At 37.6% G+C, this 26,104-nt stretch overlaps 1 protein-coding gene across 4 annotated transcripts in view; it reads left to right on the plus strand.

Moving 5' to 3' along the window:
- Positions 1–26,104, plus strand: part of STS (steroid sulfatase (microsomal), isozyme S) — a 117,443-nt gene that overhangs the window by 53,903 nt on the left and 37,436 nt on the right. For all 4 annotated transcript variants that reach the window (XM_014960267.1, XM_014960268.1, XM_014960266.1 and 1 more), the window contains one exon: positions 16,532–16,669. In XM_014960267.1, coding sequence (XP_014815753.1) covers positions 16,532–16,669 — 138 coding nt within the window. The remainder of the gene's footprint in view (positions 1–16,531; positions 16,670–26,104) is intronic.

Genomic DNA, 26,104 nt, shown 5'->3' on the forward strand with positions numbered 1-26,104 from the left:
GTACCACTACTTTAATAATAGATGGAAAGAATGTTTTCAGAAACAAAACATAAGCTACTTTTGGCAAATTGTAAAATATTTAGGAGACAAAAAATGGAACTAAGACATTTTGTAAAATTCTTGCTCTGATGAAGGTATCATAGTCTAAAGCATTCACAAAAAAAAAAGAAGGTTTTAAATGTTACAGCTAAAGAATTCTTGAGGTTCTGAAGGATGTTACATTTCCCCAATTTTTCAGTTTTTATGTGGCTTCATAATAGCATGTGATCTGTCTTCAGTTTCTTAGTAAAAGCATTTACTTTCTCATTTTTATAATAATTATTTTAAACTTACCAGCCTATGAGGTCTTGAACTTGACTTAATAGTTTTATTACAAAACATATAATTCTAATGTTTATTTCAAGTTGTTCTGCCCTGCCACTCTATTCCTAGATTTCTAAATTTTTAAAAATGTTGTTTCCTGTATTGAGCAGTAGCTATTCTTCTGGGAAACAGCATTATAGGATTGGTAAATTTCATCTGAAATCTGTCTCTTCTTTTAAATATGATTGGCTGTTGTTGTGAATTCTTAAATCTTTTTTTTTACTTTATTGAGTAAAGTAAAATAAAGTGCTTACTTTCAACGTCTGTTTAGAACCCTACTCTGTTAGGATCAATCTAAAAAACCATAAAGCTTCTGAGAATTCTGAATTATTGTAAAAATCAAAATAATTGTTAATAATAATGAAAGGAAAAAAACCCAAATTCTTATTGCTTTGAGAAAAAAGAATACGCTACCCATATTTTTTTTTCTGAAAAAAACCCTTGTATGCAGAGATAAGCCTGATTTATCATGGCTTTTCACCTGATGTCATTTGTTACAGTGCAAAGTCAATTTAAAAAATAAGTAAAGCAGAATAATGCCACATTATAAAAAGTGGTGGATAATCAGGCTCAGATTGTTTTATCCAGCTATTATGAATGTGACATGAACTTTGCTGAGCCTGAAAACTTACAGATAGAGCTAAAAATCTGGAGATTGATGCTTGATGCTAATGGTTCATTCCTTGACCTTGCTTTTCTGAATTTATACTGGTATACGTCTCAAGTCTAGAAGATTTATTTTTAAACTGGATTTGTTATCATGAAAGATGTTCAGCCAGCTTTTCTGAGGAAGAAGATATTCAGGCAATAGAGGCACTCAGCATTTCCCCACCCATTCTGCCATCCTGCCCCTTCCCTAACATTAAGATACTGTTTCTTCAGCTAAGACAGTAGTTAAGCTCTTGAAGCACATTCACTCCTTAGGTCAAATCTGGGAAAATTGTCAGTAAGGGTGCAGATTAAAGGCATTTGTGGTTCTGCCTTTTATGATGTGGATGCTTTCCAGTTACAATCTGGGCTAAAACCCAAACTCATTTTATATGTCACTAAGCAGCAATGACTTTCAGTCACTACTGAATGGGGCTGAATTTAAGAGGTGACTAAGTGATGAAAGACACCCATTTCAACTATGATAAGCCTTCTGAGCTACCTAATCCTCCTTAAGTACAGTTTCCTTTTTCTTTATTGCATCTTTGTACACAGAAAAGCTCCTTCTTAGGACATTATTTACAAGATTACAAAGCACATCTTAAGCAGCCATTCCTACAGCATTTTTTAATCAGTCAAGTTTTAATAATGTCATAGTAACACACACTCCATGATGGAAAACTTCAGTGTAATGGAGCTTGTGGCAGCAGTGCTGTGGTGGTCAAAATTTGTTGCCAGCTGCTGAACAGATTTCATTTGCATCTGATATCACAGGATTTAAAGTGTCAGCACAAGATATGTTAGTACATTGTGCATTTTACTTTAGAAAAATGTAATCATATGACTTTCAAAATTTTAAAGGCTTTCTATTAGTTGTGAATCTCTCAAAATTGGGTCTAATACATAACAGTGAAATGACATCTAACCTTGTGATCAAAATGCTCTAATCAGTGAAAAAATTAGCATTGCTCAGAAGTACCAACCATTGATAATACCAACCATTTGTCTAACCTTTGCCCATAAAGCTTAATTTCACATATAAATAATATGGTTAAATTTTGCTCCTTGCTTAAGTTGGGTGGGGAAAGTCGTTATCGGTGAGATTAACACGGTAAAGATTTAAGCCAAAACTGACCTGGAGGAATGCAGTGATTTCCACGTACACTTGGATGAAGGTTGCAATGAGGAAACTGAATGGGGCTCACTTTATCCAATTTGTAGATAATTTCCAAAATACAGAGTGAGAAAGCAGTTTAAAGGAAGATACTAAAGATTTTGCTGGTGGAGTTCCTCTGCATAGCAACCTTTTTAGCACAGCTACTGTGAAGCTGTTCAGAAGAATTGCATTTGCCCTGTCCCAGCGAAATTTTACAGAAATTTAGTAAGTCAGTCACCCAGAGCAAGGAATCAGGATGGCGGAGACATGATTTACAGCTCCCTTTGTTCGCTTTGCTGAAAGTGTCCCTTTCAGCTTCACTCACAGCCATGATTTTGCCATCCTTTTTCTTCAATGCTTGGACACTAAAAGCAATATCTGTCCAGGTATTTATAGAGCTTGTTATCATGGTTTTAATAAAGGATGCAACTGAGCTAGTAGGTGAAGGATATTGCAGGTAGAAGTTACATTGTGAAAAAAAGGAGCAGAGAAACTAAAGATGTTAAGGATTTTCAATCTGGGCATTTAAAACTTCCTGCCCACACATCCTCCTGGTATCTTCACATAGTTTTGTAGTGAATTACCCAGTACCTTAATATAACTGATACAGTCCGTGAATAATTATACATTCATATGAACACACAGAAGGCATAAGTGAACATTGTTAGGCTATGAAGTCAAGTACCCAAAGACAGGAAAAATCAATCTTCCTGTGCTTATGTCTTATGGTACAGTTTTTAAGCATATGTTTACATGCCTTTTCTTTTCCCGTTGGAACCCTGTCTACTCACCATGGAGTGCCTTCTTAATGAGCAGCTACTTAACAGTAGGTGTATTCCTCATTGTTAAATATGAATTCTCATGTTTTATTTAGCACACGCTATTGAAGTTCTGTTTTGAAGACAGATTTCTTTGACATCTCTTATCTTTTCTGTGGCATTACTTTGCTAGAGTATATAACATATTCACAAATAAGCATTTTCACAAAGTCTTTGTAAGATAGGATGATCTCATTAATCTATTTCCCAGAAGAAAAACTGAGGCAGAGAGATGATGTTCAGATTTACCTACTGAGGTATAGCTTTGCTGTCAGTCACTCACTAATCCAGCTCTTGAACTATAGTAAAGCATTAGGACTTTAATTTGACTGGCATGGGAACAAGGAAGGGGGAAAGCAAGCTATTTATCCTTCAAGGTCTTGATCCATGCTGGAGGTGGGAAATGGTTAGAATGTGCACTGGGACTCAGGAATTCAGGTTTTCTTCTGGTCTTGGGGATTAAGCGGTGTTTTTTAAGGATAATTAAGTACCTTCACCAACAGGTGAACTATAATGATATGAACAGTTTTTGTGATGATTTGGGAAATGTCTTCCAGCCTTTTACTGATTTTTTTATAGCTGCATCTCAATTTAACTGTAGAAAAAAAAACTAAAACTGACCATGTGCATTTCAGTTTCAGTAATGATACTGAGAATCCCAGAGGTTCTTTTAAAATCATCCCTGCTGTTTCTTGGAGAAAGACATGGAATTTTTTCATGCGTCCTTTGAAATGTATGTTAATTACTTTGAGACCATACTGTTAAAAAAGAGGGGAACGAATTCTCAGTGAAAACAGTAATCATACCATAAAGCTTATGACAGTATCGATTCTGTGTTGTAAACTATTGTTCATCAGCAGGCTGGTTCCTGTTAATGAATTGCCGTGCAGAAATTTCACACTGCTGAATCACAAGGCTGAAATTCCAGGTGGTAATAAGCTCTTATTGATGGGGTTGGTAGAACTGCCTTTTTATTGACTATGGTTTTTTTTTTTTCCAATGGTACATCTGATTGCTAAAACAACCACACTATATAATAGGCAGGCTGGTAATAGTAACAAAAATCATTATTCTTCTAGAAACCAGTTGTGTATTTTGCATTACAGAAAGCTTTTTATTGCACCAGCAGATAAATAATGAAATTTTTAAGGTTAGGGAAAGCACTAGAGTAATGATGCTGTGATTAGTGAAAGGCAGCCTGATGAAGTTGTAATTTTGCTGTTCTCTAGCTTTTTCCCTCAGTACCGGATTCCAAAATAAGACATTTATGTTTCATTGTAGGGCACTGTTTAAGAAAAACTGACACTGAATCTTTATTATGCTTTCTTACATGTTATATTTTAATGTTACTGTTTGGTTTTTTGCTTTTTTTTTTTTTTTATATATTTCATTTAGTGTACTCAAGGCATTTTTTACTATTTTGAATTATTACTTTTTGTTGTCTCTTTCTTTTGGCTTAGTTCTTGTACTTTGTATATATGTTTCCCTTTTTAAATCATTCCCTCTCCCTACCCACCTGTGGAAGTTTCTTTATAACATTTCCTCATGAAGAGTACATTGTAGTAACCCTGAGAACACCCAACAGATTTTGTGTTACAGTAGTAAGCTCAATATCTAGAGGAACAGCTCTCCCCTTAGGGCTGAGATGCTTGCTTGAGATGATGAAAGGGAGACTTCAGGATTATCAAATCCCTACCTTAGACCATCATGAAGTACAGCTGCAGTGGATCTTGCAGCTTGCTGCTACCGAAAGAGGGGAGGCAGAGCAACCTTCCCTCCTTTCCCTCCCTTTTCCTAACCAGCTTCCAGGGAAAGCAGAAAGGAGGAAAAAGAGGAGAAGCATCTTTTTCTTTTTTTTTTTTTTCAGAAAGCTGTCAGCGTCTATGAAGATGAGACTACTTTCCCTTTTGTTAGATTCTTTTCCTTTCCTACATGTCAAAAGAGATCGCAGTTCATCAGTAATATACAGTAGTATACATATAATTCAGTAGTATACATATAAAAATACAGTTATGATGCAGTGGTCTAAAAACAGAGCCATACCACCAGGTTCCTCTCTCCTATATTGATATGAACAGTTCCATCGAATTAAGTAGTCAGGATAGCTTTAATATATTTCTGTATATGCAGTACTAGTTTTAACTTCCTTTAAATAAATTTTTGATTTCCTGAGAGGTGCACTTTTATCTAAGACTCAAATCTGACAGCCTTTTCTTGTCAACTCCTCCTATACTACAAGCAGATAGTTTATTCCTTTTTTTTTTCCCTTTGCAGTTACTCTTTGCTAGTTCTTCCCAATGGATTGTCACAGGAGAACACACTCAATTTTTTTCCCTCCACTTGGCTGCTTTTCATTACTTGGCATCTCCTACAATTATCAGTCCCTGTTGATAACAGCTTATTGGAACATCATTATTGAACAGTTTTGGGAAGACTAGGTTTTGAGAAGGTGTAACAAAAATGTCATACAATTGAGATAAAAAGGGTGGTATCAATTTGGCGTACTTTAATACTATGCCTCCTTGTGGAAGGTGTCTCTTTTTAGATGATCTAACAGAATGTCCTTATTTAATTTAATCTTTCCTTTTATATATAAATATTTCTCAGTTCCATGCAACTCATGTATTAGTTATTCTTCCCTATGAGTTGAAGATGGTATTTTCCTAAATCCAAAGTGAATGAGATTAAATAAAGGTGACAGGGTCTTTATGTAGCAATTTAGAAGTGTTTCTAGTTGACAAATACCCAGGTCCTTCAAACTACTTCTATTTTTCAAAAAGAGGTGGTTTTTAGGGGCTTGGTTGGAAAAGAAAAAGTGGTGGCTCGACTAAGAAAGATGATAAATACCCTGATAACTATCTGTTCTTTTTAACCATGCTGGGATAGGTCTTCTGTTTGCATAGGATGATGTAACTCCACTGAGGTTAGTGGAACTGGATTGACTTGAAGTCAACAACTATAGATGTTGTATGAAAAGTTCATCGTTCTTTAAAAAAAATGGCATCACAGCCTTCCAAAAAATCTGTATTTTCTGTTGATTTGCTTTTAATAAAAAGAAAAAAAAAAAAAAAGAAAAAAGAAGTTAAACCCCTGTAACAGAAGTGTATACTTAGTTGCAAAGTTTAACCATAATGTCAGAAATGTAGTGAACAATTGGTCCACCTGTCTACTATGTGCAGGACAGTGTTAAGTGTGTGACTAGCGATAGCTGGCAAAGCAGAGGAGGAAAGCAGAGGTGGCTGCCAGAAGCTTGCAGGCAGAAGGCAACACCATACTAGTATAGCTGAGTATAGCTAGCTATGCTTTTCTAGTGTCTTTGAGAGCAGAAGTCTGTTTGCTGTTGTGTACTTCTTTCTGTATGTGATAGTGAAACACGTCTGTTAGGGGACTATTCATGTGATATGTGGAGATTTTAAACCTTTCCCATTGAAGGATGTCTATCTATATACAACATTCATAGATTTGATGTTAATAGGTTCAGAAAGAACTAGTCCTTTAAAAAAAAATGCATTAATAGGTAGGGACTAAGCCTGTACCTGACTCTTTATCCATAGAAATAGTGTTATTCCCATAATTAAAAAATGTGCTGGTTGGGACCTTCTTGAGGTTATTTGTCATCTGTGCTTTGGGGAGTTTACCTTGGCAATAATCCCTCTTTTCTGCAAATACTATCTATTGACAGTTAGATTAATTTTTTCCTTGTATCTCTGCTAATATTTCAGCTTGTCTGTGCTGTTGCTCTGTCAATGTTACTTTCCCATCTCAAATTTAGCCTTCAGATTTATCCTAAAAAACACATCTTACTGTGATCTTTGTATGCAAAGCAGAGCCCTCCAGAAATCTGTCTGGCCTGCAACAAGAAGTCTCATAATTCCTTTTTTGTACCCATTACAAACCAAATGACACATAGTATTTATATTGTTGAGCTTTCCTAAACTCTGATTACTACCTATATTAGTAATTTCATGTCACATATTTGCTTATTCATGAGTAAGAATTAGGTAGAGAAAAGGCAAAGAAATGTGTCTGATGATCTCAGGGCCCTTCATTATCTCATGCCCCCACGATGTTTTGGGGGCATCAAATACGTGTTGGCCTAAGCAGAGACCTAAGTATTTCCAAACCAATTTAAGATGAGAGTGAAATATTTTGCTTTCCAGGCCTCAGTCTAGAAAAAGGTAAACATCTCCTGTACTACTGAATACTACTACTATGAAACTTGAACAAAAGCTTTTTCTGAATAGTCTGGGAACATTTTTTCAAGAGAATGAAATGATGATGATGAATTAAGGAATCAAAGTTCCATTTCATAAGATAGTGAGCAATCTTCCAAGTTAGTCATTTACAATAAATGAGGATGACCTGAAAAATTATTTGCCTTCCCTTCTGAAAGGATCCTCTGGAACTTAAATCGGCATAGATACTGACATACCAAACACACACACACACCAGAAGGAAATAAAAAAAAGGTCAAGAAGGAGAACAAGTTATAGAAAAAGCTGAATCATAAAGAAAGATTTGTGGCCTTCAATTTGTTTTTTGTTTTTTTTTTTCCGAAGTTCAGAATGTCATCTAGAGAAGACAGATTGGAGTTTACATTTATTAGGGGAAAATTCCCTTGAGGACAATTTTCTCAGTCAGGCTTGCTTTCTTACTGGTATTAACAGTGTCTGTACAGAGATTCATTCACAACTAGAATGGTTTGGAGACAGTGATTGCACAGTAGGCTTCAGGTGTCTAGTAGTACTTAGCCATAAAAGCCACTGAGTTGCCCAAAAGCAATTAGAGAAGTAGGTGAATGAGCAAGTATGCGTGGTGATGGTCATGTCAAGGGGAATTTAAAGCAGCTTCTGTTTTGGGAGTGAGTTAATGCCCAGTTAATCTTTCATATAAAATTAGATTTGCACAATTGAAATCAGAAATCTGGGAAATGAAAAGGATTAATATTTCATGAGCAATATTAATTGATGGTAAAACTCCTCTTAACATTATGGTATATGAGTTACAGCAAATGCTTAAAACCTGCTCCTAAACTCAGCAAAGATTAAAAAGTTTGGGTGTTTAAATATGAGAAATGTTTAGGCTGTAATACCAACCAATTTTATCACAGTTCCAATTTTATTTAATAGAAGTTATAAAAATGAAACAAACACAATGGCAAATGCTTAAAAATTTCCAGAAAAGTGCAGAGGGTTAAAATCTGGGGTTAAATTACTTGCCCTGTTTTACATGTCATAATTCTTCATACTTAAATCTGGAAAAATGTTGGAAATAATGCATTTAAAACTGAGTCTGATGTTAATAAACGTTTAATCATTTGAAGATATAGAGATTTTTGTTGAATAAATCACCATCAGCATATACTGGAATGATCAAACAGACGAAGCCTTAGATTCACTTGACAGTCTAATTCAAAAATCAATAGCATCCTCTTGGTCCCTTCCAACCATGAAGATTCTGTGATTCTGTGATTGTCATTACAGTTTCCCTAGGTCCTACCTAAAGAAATCCCTTCCAAAATTTGAAAGAAAACATGAGAGAGCTTCAAGTGGGGAACTAGACAGTTTTGCATTATGCATCTTAGTTGTATGTGTGAAGTGGCATCTTATTCTCAGATGTGTGCAGAATGAAGATGAAAATTTACCCAAAAAGTTATCACAGGTGTCATGCAAAATGCAAATGTAATGGACCCTCCTAAAATTGTATGACCATCTCTCATATTTTAGCATTTTAAGCAGGCTAGAAATTAAGATTTATATTAGAAATACATAGCCTTATGTTCAACAGATGTAAGGTCTAAAAGTGAATTTCAAGTAATGCATTTATTAGCTAATTTAAATACTAATAAGGAGATAGCCACTGAATAGTTATACTTTTGACCTTTAATGATCCATCATTAGTGTTGTAGTACTGATGTAAATATGAAAACTTTTCTTGAGTATATTGGTATTGCAGCTATACTTAACAGGTCTTCACAACTTTCACAACCATGTCTTAACTTTATGATCCACATGTATTTATATATATCTAAAATATCATCCCAACTTTCACATTTGCAAAATAATTTGAACCCTGTATGAGTAAGAAAAATAAGAGATCTGGTACTATTTTCTAGGAAAAACTTATGCAGGATTCTAAGTCAAAATTTGGTTGATTTATTCATAACTGCTAAGCAGTGCATATCTAATCTGCTGTTCACTATGCTGAAAATTTATCCTGAGGGTCTCAAAGACACATTATTCTTATAGGGCGGTATAAACAGTTACAAGCTAATTACAAGTTTACAATTACATGGCAATTCAAATCCAAACAGAAAGCAAATTCATGCTGACACCACAGTTGATTCTTTTTTGAAAAAATAGACTGCCCCCCTCCAAGCCCTTACACTGATTGTACCTGTCTCACCCCGAGTCTAGGGGAATCCAACAGAAAAGTGTTTGGTGTTCTACAGACTGTCTGGACATAACAACTACTAATTTAAATGGTAACTATACGTAGTTAAATCTGGGGCAGTTGCCTCATTGTGAAAAGAATTCAGAGCTTTTGGGGCCAAATTAATTCATCTTAAGATAGGTAAGCTGTATATGAAAGTGCTTCTTTTACTTCATTGACTTAAAAAAATGTTTATTATAACTATGTCAGAAGTAGATGTGTACACTCTATGTAAATCCCACCCTTTATGTATCTACAGCATTCACAGGTGGAGCTTGATTCTGCTAGCACCAGAGCTTCAGTGTAGGATTCATCAATCCTACCATGTTTTGAGCTGCCAGTAGTGACAGGTCTGAACTGTCTCCTAAACTGGAGAGACACTGTCCAGCAGAGTCAGCAAATCCTTCAGACTACCTCTACAGTGGTCCCACAGACTGAATGCCCATCAATTGTGTGAGTGCCTTAGGTGGGTTCCTGGAGTCCATCCTTGGGTTTAGTTTAATTTGAAAGGAATCGAGGTCATAAAATCTAAGAAGACTCTGCTATGCAAATACAAATGTATTAACTGCCCATGGTTGGATTTACTGTAAATGTGCACTCCTGATCCAAATTAAAACACTAATATAGATGGGCTTTTTCAGAACCAGATGCTACTTGTTTGACAGAATGACCTGTTGACATTAAAGATCCCATTAAGCTATTGTAGTGGGAACTTAAGACATTTGAGGCTCTGGCTTTGTGCTTTGGAGAAGACTTCATTGTAACTGTTTCCATAGAATAACTTTAAAAATAATGGTAGCACAGGAGGACTGATTCAAGACTTACCACTGAATCTACACTCCACTTTCTGCAGGATTAAATATTTTGTAATTAGTTATAAATTTAGTTTTTGTTCTGTTCAAACAGTTACGTTAACTAGTATTCACTCTCACCTCTGATATTCATATGCTAATGCTTCCCCTATGCAGAATCACTCATCTTCTTAGTTGGATGTGTTCTGTTGCCTGGCTAGATAATGTGCCGTAACATCAACCTATTGCTTCATCCCAGAATTTCCACTTTCCAGTGGTTGTGTTCTAGCTCTGCATGTTAAACAAGTTGCATGCAGAGTTTATGTACAGTTCACCATATGTGCAGCCACTTCTTGTGTTGCTGTCAATGGATTTATTATTTTCCATCTTTACCTCAAGTGTTGTGCTCAATGAGTAGGTCTGAAAGTGATAATTACTTCCCCACTGCAGAGGCAAACTGATTTACATATTTATCAAGGGGAAAACTGGATGGCTCTGAGCATACCACAGAAACATTTGCATATTTATAACCTGAAATGTACAAAAAGCTAAAATTAAGATAGGGATGTCTTGGTCTTAGTTACTAAGCTTGTTTTTATACAAAGGTTTTAGTCAGTGGGTTTTGTAATCAGATCAGTGCATTAAAGAGTGAAGTATCTTTTTTCATCACACAAAATCAACATAGAGATTAAAATGATTGTTATCTTGTGAATGATGGTGTGCAGAAGTTGCAAGATTAAATCTTAGCCTTTGAGCCCTGAAGAGATGATGAACTCTGGAATTACATTAATCTAACTCCTGTAGCAGGAAAAGGGTCTCAAAGGGTTTACTATGTGTGGCTATATAGATGAGTGGCATCAAAATCTGTTCTGGCAGGAATATAGGATTTCAAATATTTATGCATGTAGGGTTAATTTATAGGATTTTGTGCATTTATTCAAAGCACTCCTGGCTTACCACTCACAGAGACTAACCTCTTCAGCTGGCTACAAGTTAGTTGTGATCCTGGTTAATGATGCTATTCTGAATATGCTTTAGGAAGCATGTCTTTACTGAGAGGGTGGTCAAACACTGGAACAAGCATCCTAAAGAGGTGGCCAGTGCCCCAAGGCTGTCTGTGGTTAAGAGACTTTTAGAGAATGCCCTTAACAACAGGCTTTAACTTTTGGTCAGCCCTGAAGTGGTCAGAGAGTTGAACTAGATGATCATTGTAGATCCTTTCCAACTGAAATAGTCTATTCTATTCTATAAGTGTCAATAGGGAATTCTGAAGCAGCAAATATAAAAAACAAAAACAAACAGACAAACAAAAAACCCAAATACCCACGAAAACCCAAACTGTTTCTTTTAGGCAGAAAAGTGATGGCTGATCTTCCTAGATCACTCTTTTCCCAATAATTGTCTCAAGCTCACTGCAAAATTCTGGATACAACAGAAATATCTGCTGGAGTGCGGACAAGAATGTTATATTTATAGGAATTCCCTTTATCGTCAGCTGTCTTGTCCTGAGACAGATCCTTAATCCTCCTGTTTCTTCAAATCTGGCTTTAAAGCTTTCCTGAAGAGTAGAGAGACTATTTTGTCCTAGTGTTTAGATTACCCATAGATGCTCTGTAGTCTAGACCTTTTTATTCATAATTTCAGAAAGACTCAAAATTATTTCAAATTAATACAAATAATATTTCTGTCCTATTGACTTCAAGTGACAGTAAGCAAATTTATGAATCAAATGCATTTGCTCATATGCTTGCTTCACTAAACCTTTGAACAATTTTCCAAATCGCTAACACATTTGTAAACACATTACTTTTCAATGTGTGTAGCTTGTTTTCAAATAAATACTCATTTTTTTATAAACCCTTTATCTTAATGTAGATGAGTACAGTAGGAGTTTTACATGGTTCAAAACTCCAGAAATTACAACCAGTACTAGAGAGGCTGTTTAGCTACCATTCATGCTGTTTTAGAGAAGTTGAATAGTGGCATGACACTCTCAGTTCCCTTCTAAAGAGTATAGTCAATTGCAGTTACCACTTTCCTGTGGCTATCACTCCATTGAAATTGGCTTTTTCACTTTAAGACTGAAACAATTCTTTTTAATTTAGCAGAGCTTGAAGCAAGAGAGTGGACAGCAGAATGTAGAGAGCAGCCCTCAGTATATTTTGGAGCAAGCTTTTCTTAAAGTTTGGAACATTGACGTACTAATTAAAACAAGCAATAACTTAATATCTGTTTTGTATCTTAAAAAATCTGGTTTATATCTTAAAAATACAAATGAAAGAAAAGTGTCCAATAATCTAATGGTTTTGTCTGCAACAATGTTAGTCACCTATGCTGGAGTGTACATTCCTAGCATGGCAATAGTAGGAAAAAATTGGTCTGAAATTCTAGTTGCTAAATAGTTTCAGAAATTATGCAGCTCCTTCAGAGCTAGATTGATTTTGTTGTTCAGAAACGTTGTCTTTCCAAATCCGTTCTGTTCAAATCAGAAAAAATGTAAACAGTAGCATTCACAGAGATCAGTGTAGCTGTTAATTTTTTAGAACACGGCTTTCAAGTGAATCTTTTCAGTCAAGAGTCCTTCCATTTTTATTGATAATTTCCTTTCCTGTGGAAAGAAAGTTATTTTTGCTTGAACAGAGATACAGTTTTCCCAGTGTTTTAGCTTATTTATCCTACAGTTTAACATTCTGCATAAACTCTTTACATCTAAAAATTCTTTTAACATTTGCATTGCTTTCTGCAACAAGCAATGGGACTCAAAGGGGATACTTAACCAGCTGAAGCCTCATTCTTGTAATTCAAGAGGTAGGTTGTAATTGGAAGGTAGGTTAGATGAAACTCCTCCTTGTTCATTAAATGGCATTGCCTGGAAATGTTTATACATCAGTTTTTGCATAATTCTAAAGTCTCCGTGAAATCTACAGAAATAATTAGAGTGGAGGAGTTAGAGTAAAAAAGAAATTAAATTGTTATAAGGAAACAGTAAAGGATGCATTTTTCCTACTTTGTAGTATTTGCTTCCAAAATTGATAATACTTCTTGGGCAAGATATCTGTTCTTAGAGATCCAGAATACATTCGTTTCATTTTTCTTCTTTATTGGTTACCATTTAGAAATGCTAATAAGTGACTGTATTGGTTGTGTTAACAGTAGCCACATCATTCAAATGCACTTTAATGAGGCTTATCTCCTAGTAACACACATTTTATTGCTTATTTATAGTTTCCATTCTAGAAGGTGTCAGTGTTAAAGATGAAAATAGAAACTGAAGTTTTTCTTCATTTCTGCGAGTGCATTGCGATTGCCCTTCTCTCACAATAGCATTATTTGAATTACCACTATTAGTCCATCTATAATGAAAAATTTTTTTGCTAAAAAAAATCATTTTAGCATTTGTTAATTAACCCTAATGTAGCTAATCCTCTTTGTGTTTAAAAATCCAAATGAAGGAAATGGAAGTTGAACCATTGAGTTCAACAAGCTTTGGATGATACTTCATTTTATTGGGGTGTTTTTTCAAAAATGGGTAGCATCTCAGTGTCAGAATTTTTTTTTTTCAGGCCAAGTCAAGCTACTCAACATCATTTTGAAAAAAAAAAAAGTCATCTTAATAATGACTGCTTTATTTAATTAATTGTGGTAGCTAGGCAGTTTTCATTGCTTCTCATTTTTTCCCAAATTAATAGAAAATCAAAATGGCCATTATTGAATGACAACAGGTGTCTCTGTTCACCAGAGATCATTTAATGTGATATACCAAGTGGAATTCCAGTTTTATTTTAATTTTTTTTTATGTACAGGGTGAATTTCACCAAGGAAAACTCTGCAGGTATAAAAACACATTTGTGCATGTCCTTGCACATACAGTTCCTTGTGCAATTCCATTTATTATTGTTATCATAGAATCATAAAATCATAGATTGATACATTTTGGAAAGGAACTCTGGAGGTCATGTGGCAGAATATCCACACATAATGTCCTAATTTATCTATATGCTCCACTGTTTTATTATCACTGCTGCCTTACAGGGGATATTATAATTACTTAGCAAGCACTTTCTCCAAACAGTCTTAGAAGCCAATGGAAAATTGCCTCTTTGTTTCCTGGCGTTAAGTCCACCTCCTGCAGCAAACGAATGGTGTGTCGGATGGATCTGCATGATTTTTCCTCAACCCACCAACTTTAAAATGTCAGCCTTTGTAACAGATTTTCCTCAGCTCTGTTGGGAAATTTCAACTCCCACGAAGTTTCAAAATTTGCATAAACAAATTCTACTCTTACATTTCTTCTTTGCTCCTAGTTTACGAACAAGACCAACAGGTATCACTTATTTAACTGTTGATGTTCCTTTATTCCTGACCCAGTCATTTAAGCTGATGAGAAAGGAAGACATTCAACTATTTTAACAAGGCAGTTTTAGAATGCTATAACCTTAAAAGACAAGTAGAAATAGTAGCAATAAGGTAGGGTAACTAGTCCCTATCCAGCGAAGGAACATGGCAGCAGAAATGATGATCTGAAAATCGTTAAAGGCTCTGTATTTCAAAAGTCTTATCTCATCCTCTTTGACACAGTAATTGGGCATCAGCTGATGAATTAATTCTTGGTGGACAGGTAAGCAAATCAAAGTTAACATTCAAATTGGACCATTTTTGGATGTTTAAGTAAAAAGAATAAAGATAAAATGGTTGTGAAGACAGAATTATCTCTATATGCTCTGAGATCCCTAAAGAACAAGGTTAAAACTTATTTGCAGGCTAATGTGAAGAAGTATATTCTTAAACTTTGGCCAGTTTCCAGGACCAATTATTTTAGATTCCTAATCAGTATAAAATTCACTGGAGCAGGTAAAAGGAGAAGTTTCATTCCCATTCATACAGAAACCGTCTTTAAAACCTCAGTCTAAATAGGTTTGAATGTAATTTATGTGCACTGTAAGGCTCTTCACAGTGCCAAGGTAGTGTAAGGAGTCATTTCTGAAAATGAAACAGGAGCCCGCAGTGCCTTGGAGTTTCAGAACATATCCACACGGATTCTTCTTTTAACTATATGCTCATGTGCATGTTTATTATCTTGCACATTTTGAGTTTAGTTGATATCTGTTCTTATATGATGAGAAATTAGGGACTAATTAGTAAGTCTGATAATCATCGAAACATACAATGGTTAGAGTTGGAAGGGACCTTAGAGATCACCTAGTTTCAAGACCCCCGCCTGGCCAGGGACACCTTCCACTAGACCAGGTTACTCATCAAAAGCCCATCCAACTTGGCCTTGAAAAGTTCCAGGGATGGGACAATCACAGCTTACCTGGGCAACCTATTCCAGTGTCCCACCACCCTCATGGTGAAGAATTTCTTCCTAATATCTAACCTAAATCTACCCTCTTTCAGTTTAAAACCATTACCCCTCGTCCTGTGACTGTACTCCTTGATAAAGAATCCCTCTACAACTTTTCTGTAGGCCCCCTTTAAGTACTGGAAGGCTACTCTAAGGTCTCCCTGGAACTTTCTCTTCTCCAGGCTGAACAACCCGAACTCTCTCAGCCTGTCATCATCTGGGCTTGCTCTTTCTTGTGTTGGGACAAGCTGGACACAATACTCCAGGTGGGGTCTCATGACAATGGAGTAGAGGGCCAGAATCATCTCCTTTGACCTGCTGGCCATGCTTCTTTTGATGCAGCTGAGGAAATGATTGGCTTTCTGGGCTGCGAGTGCACACTGTTGGCTCATGTTGAGGTTCTCATCAACCAATACCCCCTAGTCCTTTGTTCAGGGCTGCTCTGAAGCCATTTTTTGCCCAGCCTGTATTTGTGCTTGCAATTGCACTGACCCAGGTGCAGGACCTTGCATTTGCCCTTGTTGAACTTCAGGCCAACCTCTCAAGCCTGTCCAGGTCCCTTTGAATGGCATTCCTTCCCTCCAGTATGTCAACCACACCATACAGCTTAGTGTCATTAGAAAAATTGAATCTTCTTGCTGAGGGGTTTCCTTGATTGAGAGCAACTGCTTCCAAAGGTCACTGGCTCTTGTGGATCAGCCTTTTTCTCTGATGTGCACAAATCTTCTAATTTTATACTTCAAGAAACCCTGCAGCAGTTGAACCATGGTCCTGATTGCAACAAGCCTTGTGCAATTTTCCCTTACTGTGTGTTACATGGTGCCAATTGCTATATATAATACTGTTGATATGGAAAGTGATCTTGAAAAGGCATAAGAACAAAAATATTTGTATGTGCCAAGGCTAATGAAAAATCCACTTGAAAACATTAAAGCTGTTCTTTATTTGTTTTTTTGTGTTTGGTTTTTTTTTTTTTCAGGGCAGGTTCTAGATATGCTGGAGAAATATAATCTGAGCAATAATACTCTTGTGTACTTTACATCTGACCAAGGGGCTCATGTTGAAGAAATCTCCAGTTCTGGAGAAGTCCATGGAGGACACAATGGAATATATAAAGGTGAACACTCTGATTATTTTTGAAAATTTTGTCAGAAGCTATCTCCTTTGTTTTACTCCAAAAATGTAATGTACTCTACAGCCAAGAATGTCAAAACTTGATTCCTTAATAGTAAGCTTTTCATTGCTTTAATTCTAAATTGTAACATAGGCTGTAAATATACAGTCTTTACTTGTCAAATACTGTGTCTCAACCAGAGTACATGCTCATCTCTGTGGAGTTCTTAGACTAGCAAATACACTCTGGAAATGGCCAGAGATACATCTTTGTAAGGGTTATAGTACACAGAGTACTTTACTGTCATGGCTGGATAGCAGAATAAAGAGGAAAAAAAGGTGGTTTGTGAGCCATCAGAAATCACAAATGAGAGCTAAATACCACGGAGTAAGTGCTATCACACAAAGAGAAGATAGAGAGAAGATGGGAGAATGAGCAACAGCGTTTAGCATACTCATTACAGAAAAAAGTAGAAAAGGGAAGTTAGGTTTAAAAAGAAAAATATGAAACTGGATTGAGTTTGGGATGGGAAAGTTCCGAAACAGCCAGAACACAAGATTTCAAGCAGAAAAATCTGAGCTGGAGAAGAGTTTTGAAAATAATGCATAACACACTGACTGAATTGAATTCTGATTTGGGAACAGAGAGACTATCGTTCAAATGACAGAATTTAGTTGCATTCTTTTAGTGCAGGTCTTGAATTAATTAATTAATTCAATGATTAATCATTAATTATTATTTAAACAACAATTATATAATTATTAATTAATTATTAGTTAATTAATAATTCAAAGTATGTTTACTCTGTGGAGATTTTAAATGTGTTTAAAGTCTACCTTATTGTGATACACTTTCTCCTGCTGTTATCACACAACAATACTGAAAGATACTGCTTTTGTTGCAATATGGTGGTCTCGTAGAAAGATTGGCCTTCCTCGTTTTGTCCGTTCCCATATCCCTGGCATGGTGATCCCTTCAGTCAGCAGGAATGTAATACACCACTGGAAAACAGACAGCATTGTCAAATATGAAATAAAGAATTAACTTCAACAAAGTATACAGAAAACAATGTTTTCCACTGTGCAAGTGATGGGCACACAGCATCAGGAAAATGCATGTCAAAATGTTTTTAAAAATCTTCAATCTTACTGAAAGAGGGTAAGAATGCTTGGTTTTATTATTTTCATGAAATGCAGTGAATATTTTTGTCCCTTTACCAGAGAGAAAGTTCTTTTCATTCTTTCACAAGGAAGTGGCTGTGTAATTTGTTTTCCCCTCATATTTCAGGGGACAAAGTCAAAGAAATCCAGCATTTTTTGGAAAGTCATTTACCAAGCCTAAAACTTTTAATTGAAGAGAGAAAGTAAATTACCTTTGGGTATGATTTTTTTAAAAACTAGTGTTGCAGAATTACAAAATCATATAGTAGTTGAGTCTGGAACGTACCTCCCAAGGTCTGCAGTCCTAGCCCTTGCAGAGCAGGGTCAGCTAGAGCAGGTTGTTTAGGGCTGCGTCCATTCCAGTTATGAAAATCTCCAGTGATGGAGACTCCACAGCCTCTCTGGCCACCATGCTCCATAAAAAAGCTTTTCCTTAAGTTTAAATGGGATTTCTGGTGTTTCAGTTTGTGCCCATTGCCTCTTGCCCTGTCACTGGGCACCACTGAAAAGAGACGGTCTCTGTTCTCTTTTTTCAGGTAAATCCATGTATCTATACAGATCAATAAGATCCCACTGAGTCTTTTCTTCTCCAGCTGAACAGTTAAAGCCTTCTCTTCTCCAACCAAACAGTTACAGTTTTTCCTCTTATGTCAAATGCTCCAACTGTTTAATCATCTTTATAGCTGTCCTTTGTCCAGTATGTCAATGTCTCTTCTAGTCCTGGGGAGCCTTTGCATTTGGACCCAGTACTCCAGGTGTGTCTCACCAGTGCTGAGCAGACGATAAGGATAACCTCCCTCAACTTGCTGGAAAAGTTGTTGCTAATGCAGCCCAGAATGCTGTTGGCCTTCTTACAACAAGGATGGCTCATGTTTCGGTAGTTGTCCACCAGGACCCCCAAGTCCTTCTCTGCAAAGCTGCTTTCAGCCAGTCAGCCCCTAGCCTGTGCTGGTGCTAGAAGTTATTCATCTGCAGATATGGGGCTCAGTATTTCACTTTGCTGAACTTCACAAGGTTCCTTATGGCCCATTTCTCCAGCTGGATGGTAGCACATCCATCAGTGGATTAGCCATGCCTCTCAGCAAAATTGCAAAATAGAAGAAAGATAGATATATGAAGTAAACAATAACAATACAGTGAGGTTTCGAGTGAGAAGGCTCCACAATTTTTAGTCAGTAGATATCTGTTTGAGAAATAACACTTATATTTTAAGAGAGCTCTGAAGGAAATGCTTCACAAGCAAAACAAGCAATGCTAAAGTCATAAGGTTACAAACTATCAGACTGGTCCCCTTGGACTAACACCAGAGTGAGCTGTATCTTGAACGTTATCACTTAGGTCTTACATAGTGATTTAAGTAATTAAGGAACCATATGGTTACATATCTGTAGCTGTAGGCACAGCCTGAGGTGTTTTAGAAGCTCTAAAAAATATTTGCTTTCTAGAATAGCAGACAAAAGATACAGGATAAATGATGAGGAGAAAAAAAAAAAGACAAATGCACTGGGGAATATGCCTTCCTGGAGAACTTTGATTGAATGAAGTCTTTTTTACAAGCCTTGCAAAACTTCGTATTCATACTTACAGAATGGAGAACAATTTGAAATAAATCTTACCTGAACTAATAAAAAATCTGATTGATAGGGTTACTTGGGGATTGATGGGGTTTCTTATTTTAAGAATTAATTATGTGGTTTACGAGACGGAAAATAATCACTGTATAAGAAACAAAATAATTATTGTATCAGAGACATTCTTAATAAGTTAAAAAATGTTAAAATACCTGTGCAATAAGTTGAATACAGTTGTATCACTTTAAAATACTATGAAATCTGTTTTATCTTCCCTTTCTCCATCTCCATATCAGTCCTCAATTTAACAGCTATATTTAGGCAGAAGTGGAAGTGATAAATTAATTGCATAATTAGCAATTTTCATACATAAAACTTATTCATAGTAACAGTCACGTACAATGAGATGTGTCATTGACCTGTATATCTTTGGAAGATTTAATGAAATCTGGACCCGTGAAGCCCTAAGTTTCAGGCACTGATGTAGCCATGTGCCTCAAAAAGCAAAAGGATGATCTCTACGCTGCTTGTGCTCATGTGTGCACGCACTAGGAATTTGCTTCATCTGATGAGCAGTTCAAAAAACTGGGAGACATGCACGTCCTTTCTCTCTGTCTCCTCTAGACAATCTCTGCTACTTACCTTTTGTGTATGAGTGCTGCATGAATGCAAATATGAATCAAGCCACTTAACCTTGTCAGAGCTGGAGCAGTATGCTCAGCAGTAATTGGTTCTGCTCTAAAATCAAAAGCTCTCAACAGATCTCTGCAATTTGAGCTCACTAATTTGTCTTGATATCCAGCCAAATGAGCACCAATAATAAAATTTACAAGGAGTTCGGAAAGTTAGGCTAGCACTGCAAGACTAAAAGAAAAAAGGGGAAATTGCTGTTTGAAGGTTTTATTACTGTGGATTCTAACTATGGCACAGTCACCATAAATTTGGATAGCTCTTGAAATTAGAAGCCAGAGCTAATATAGTGTTTAACTAGTTGCTGTCATACACAGTCTGGTTTATGTCTTCAGTATCCTTTTCTAGAAGACATTATATAGTAATACTACATACTACATGGCCTGCTTGAGTAACCTCATCTCCTTCCATGACAATGTGACCTACTTAGGTGATGAGGGAAAGAATGTGGATGTTGTCTACCTAGACTTTAGTAAAGCCTTTGACACCTTTTCCCACAGCATTCTCCTGGAGAAACTGACTACTTGGACAGCTGTACACTAGGTAAAAAACTGACAGGATATCCAGGCCCAAAGAATGGTGGTGAATGGAATTAAAACCAGTTGTCAGCCAGTTGTGAGCAGTGTTCCCCAGGGCTCAGTATAGGGGCCAGTTCTGTTTAATATCTTTATCAACGGCCTGGATGAGGGGTTCAAATGCACCTTCAGTAAGCTTGCAGACAACACCAAATTGGGTGGTAGTATTGATTTGCTTGAGGATAGGATGGCTCTACAGTGGGATCTGGGCAGGCTGGATCAATGGGCTGAGGCCAGTGGTATGAGGTTTAATAGGGCCAAATCCCAGGTCCTGCACTTGGGTCACAACAACCCCATGCAATGCTACAGGCTTGGGGAAGAGTGCCTGGAAAGCTGCCTGGCAGAAAAGGCCCTGGGGGTGTTGTTTGACAGCCACTGAATATGAGCCAGCAGGGCCTCCAGGTGTCCAACAAGGACAAAATCATCCTGGCCTGTATCAGAAATAGCGTTGCCCCCAGGAGTAGGGAAGTGATTGTCCGGCTGTACTCTGCACTGGTGAGGCTGCACCTTGCTGTGTTCAGTTTTGAGCCCCTGGCTACAAGAAAGACACTGAGGTGCCGGAATGTATTCAAAGAGCAACAAAAATAGTGAAAGGTTTAGAGCACAAGTCTTATGAGGAGCAGCTGAGGGAACTGGGTTTGTTCAGCTTGGAGAAAAGGGAGACTTTATTGCTATGTTCAACTACCTAAAAGGAGGTCTCTTTTCCCAAGTAACAGATGATATGACAAGAGGAAATGGCCTCAGGTTGCACCAGGAGAGGTTTATATTGGATATTTGAAAAAAATTCTTCTGGAACAGTTATCAAGCATTAGAACAGGCTGCTCAGGGAAGTGGTCGAGTCGTCATCCCTAGAGGTAGATGTGGCACTTGGGGACATAGATTAGTGGTCGACTTAGAAGTGTTATATTTAAGGTTGGATCTGATGATCTTAAAGGTCTTTTGCAACAATTCTGTGATTCTGTGAATACTGAAGTGATGGATCAAAATCATGGCCTCCCTTTCCAGCGGTCTTTTTCTGACAGTTATCAGGATCAGAAGTCTTGGAGGAAGATGCAGAAGCTGTGTAGTGAATAAAGATCCCTAAGAAGATCTCCTCCCAATCTGAGATAGTATGACCTTTGTTTAAGGTGTGAATCCTGACTATTTAGATTCTACAAAGAGTTTTACCATTAATTATAACAATTTTCATCTTATAAAGATGAAAATCCACTTTGAGTCTTTCTAAATTCTTAGCATAGCCTAAATCCTTAAGACACAAAATCCACAATATAGAGAACACAGTGATTTCATTTACTATTTTGAAATGGACCAGTTGCAAATTTCATGGAACATCTGGAACTTTAATAGTTTCCTCATTGATACAGCATAAAGGAGGGAAAACTTATTATATCATCCCTAGCTTACCTTTGTTTTGTATACTTTTTATGTGTCTCTTTCCCTTTAATACCTTGTTCAGAAAAGAATTATCAGTGTCTCTCATCAATCTTAATGGATCAGTTTTTCCTTGTCCTGAATTTCTTGTTTTCTTCCGTGAAGTATTTCTAATTGTGCAATATGTTCTATTATAATGACTCTGCAGATACTGCATTTTGGGTTTTGCCATGAAGTATCACTACTTGGTTATATACTTTCTTTTCAATATTATCCATTTCATCCTGTAGGAATCATCTTACAGATGTGCATTAAGCATTAGTCTTTGCATAGGTCCTTTTTCTCAAGTATGCAGTGAAGGTTATGGTATGAATAACTAAGAACATAGACCCTAGTTCAGTTTTTTTTTTCTCTAATCTTTATTGTACTACAAATATTTTTTAGAGATCATCTAGTCCAACTCCCCTGCTAAGCAGGATTGCCCAGAGCACATTACTCAGGACTGCATCAAGGTGGGTCTTGAAAATCTACAGAGAAGGGGACTCCACAACCTCCCTGGGCAGCCTGTTCCAGTGCTCTGTCACCCTCACTGTAAAGAAGTTCTTCCTCATTTTTGAGTGGAACTTCCTATGTTCCAGCTTGTGCCCATTGCCCCTCGTCCTATCGCTGGAAACCACTGAAAAGAGTCCAGCTCCATCATCCTTCAACCCACCCTTTAGAAACTTGTAAACATAGATGAAGTCTCCCCTCAGTCTTCTCGAGGCTAAAGAGCCCCAGCTCTTTGAGCCTTTCCTCATAAGGGAGGTGCTCTAATCCCTTAATTGTCTTGGTTGCCCTACGTTGGACTCGCTCCAGTAGTTCCCTGGGCCTCTTGAACTGGGGAGCCCAGAACTGGACACAGTATTCCAGTTGGGGCCTCACCAGTGCAGAGTAGAGGGGGAGAATGACCTCCCTCGACCTGCTGGCCACACTTCTCCTTATGCAGCCCAGGATTCCATTGGCCCTCTTGGCAACAAGGGCTCATTGCTGGCTCATGGAAAGCCTGCCATCCACCGGGACTCCCAGATCCTTTTCCTCAGCAGTACTTCCCAGAAGATCCATCCCTAGCCTATATTGGTGCCTGGGGTTCTTCGTCCCCAGGTGCCGGACCTTACATTTGCCCTTGTTGAACCTCATTAGATTCTTCTCTGCCCAGCTCTTCAGCCTGTCCAGGTCACGCTGGATGGTGGCACACCCCTCTGGAGTGTCAGCCAGCCCTCCCAGTTTGGTATCATCAGCGAACTTGCTGAAGATAAATTCTGTTCCCTTGTCCAGGTCATTGATGAATATGTTGAACAGATCTGGGCTGAGTATTGACCCCTGGGGGACACCGCTGGTTACAGGCCTCCAACTTGACCCTGTTCCATTAATGACAACCCTCTGAAATGTGTCATACGTGAATTTTTCCATTCCGCAGCTCTGTCCCCTACCAAAACTGAAGTAAATATATTAAAATAATAAGGAACTTTAATAGAGAGTACCATCAAGGTAGCTTACTATTGACATTTTTGCAAAGTGTCATAGACTGTTTTATCTCCTTGTTTCTGGCCTGTTAGTCAGATTTTGATTCATGACAACCCATGATTAATGTTCCAGAAACTTTTCCTGAAAGTCCTTGTCAAAGATCTTTCAAAGATTTAAATCTAGATACAGCCTCTATACCAAGAAAACAGTGGCTATTTTGATAAGATTTTCTTCCCAACAACTCAAGACCTTCTTACCTGAAGGACTCCTGCATGCATACATGATAATATATTTCTCCTGGCTACTTAGTGTTTTGATCAGAAACTGCTCAGAGAAATGATCAGTTTCTATTAGAAACCTAGTAATTCCTGTGGACTTATTAGACCAATGGGTCCTTTGGGTTCTTTGGGCCTTTTAGTTCCTTTGTAAACTTCCAGTTATCTATTTTTATGAAAAATATTTGTTTCTATGTATTTTCCTGTTTAGCTTGTTCATACTGTATCACTCAATGCTTTTTCATATATTTCATATAAGTTGTGTATGATGTATCATTTATAAACCCTAAGTTATTTATAACAAATATTTATTATGACTATATCATGCAAACTATGGTCCTTTTCATCCTGTTACTTTTAATATTTTCAGACTGAGATATGGAAACTATTGTGTTTAAAGGAAGTCTCTTCTTAAAACTTTCTTTGCAATTTCTCCAGAGATTTTTTTTCTCTGTTCTGTGACATTTCTCTGTTAAAATGTATGGAACTTTGAGATATTGGTTTTGTACGTAGTAACCAGGATATCTGCATGGACTTTAGCTTAGGTGTTTTTATGCATTCTCTCAATTGAATAAACAAGCAGCTTAAGAAGACTGGTCTAAACAATGCCATTATAGTTTTCTTTGGCAACCCAAGGTATTGAATCTAATTATTTTGTGGTAATTTTTATTTAGTTGCTTAGTGACTCATTTCTTAAATTAGCTTCAGTGCGTTATAAAATATGTTTACTTTATAACAGTAAACCGTTAGGCATTAAAAACTTTTCTCCACATTTTTTCTCATGATTCTATTTCACTAGTACGTATGCAGACAATGGAAGTCCTCCCTCATTATCACTTGTTGATATCTATCCCACTCTGTTACATATAAGGCAGATATTGTGGTGGGAGTCTGTTATAGACCCCCAAACCAGGATATAAAGACTGATGAAGTATTCTATAGGCAGCTGACAGAAGCCTCACGATCACTCTCCCTTGTACTCATGGGGGACTTCAATTTCCCTGATATCTGCTGGCAATATAACACAGCAGAGAGGCAACAGTCCTGGAGATTCTTGGAATGCGTGGAAGACAACTTCCTAACGCAGCTGGTGAGGGAACCGACCAGGGAAAGTGCCCTACTGGACCTGCTGATAGTTAACTCAGAAGGTCTTGTGGGGGATGTAAACGTTGGAGGCCGTCTTGGACAAAGTGATCATGAAATGATAAAATTTTCAATTCTCACTGAAGCAAGGCGGGGGGCCAGCAGGACTGCCACCCTGGACTTCCGAAGGGCAGACTTTGGCCTCTTCAGGAGCATGATTGGGGGTGTCCCTTGGGAGATGGTCCTCGAGGGCAAGGGTGCCCAGGAAAGCTGGTCATTCTTCAAGGAGGCACTCTTAAAGGCGCAAGATAAAGCTATTCCCAAGTCCCAAAAATCAAGCAGGAAGGGAAGAAGACCAGCCTGGCTAAATAGAGAGCTTCGGCTGGAACTCAGGAACAAAAAGAAGGCTTATAATCTTTGGAAAAAGGGCCTGGCAGATAAGGAGAAATACCATGAAGCGATGAGGATATGCAGGGGGAAAACTAGAAGGGCCAAGGCTCAAGTGGAGCTCATCTTGGCCACCAATATTAACAATAACAAAAAGGGGTTTTTGCAGTATGTTAACAGCAAGAGAAAGGTGAGGGATAATGTGGGCCCACTGATGGATGAGGTGGGCACCCTAGTAGTGGAAGACACAGAGAAAGCAGAGATTCTGAATGCTTTCTTTTCCTCAGTTTTCACTGTTAGGACTGCCCCTCATGAATCTGTGGCCTTAGAGGCAAGGGGGATGGTATGGAGAGAGGAAATTTTTCCTCTAGTAGAGGAGGGCCAGGTTCGGGACCACTTGGCCAAACTGGACATTCATAAGTCCATGGGGCCTGATGGGTTGCACCCACGAGTGCTGAGGCAGCTGGCAGACGTTATTGCTGGACCACTCTCGATCATCTTTGAGAAGTCGTGGAGAACAGGAGACGTGCCTGAGGACTGGAGGAAGGCCAACATCACTCCAGTCTTCAAAAAGGGCAAGAAGGAGGACCCTGGGAACTACAGACCAGTTAGTCTCACCTCTGTCCCTGGGAAGGTGATGGAGAGACTCATACTAGATGTCATCTCCAAACAAGTTGAAGAGTGGGGGGTTATTGGAAGTGGGCAACACGGGTTTACCAAGGGTAAATCATGTATGACCAATCTGATAGCCTTCTATGATGCCATAACCGGTTGGTTGGATGAGGGGAGGGCAGCAGATGTCATCTACCTTGACTTCAGCAAG

The sequence above is a fragment of the Calidris pugnax genome, unplaced genomic scaffold (genome assembly GCF_001431845.1).
Source record: "Calidris pugnax isolate Ruff unplaced genomic scaffold, ASM143184v1 scaffold188, whole genome shotgun sequence".
Lineage (NCBI taxonomy): Eukaryota > Metazoa > Chordata > Aves > Charadriiformes > Scolopacidae > Calidris > Calidris pugnax.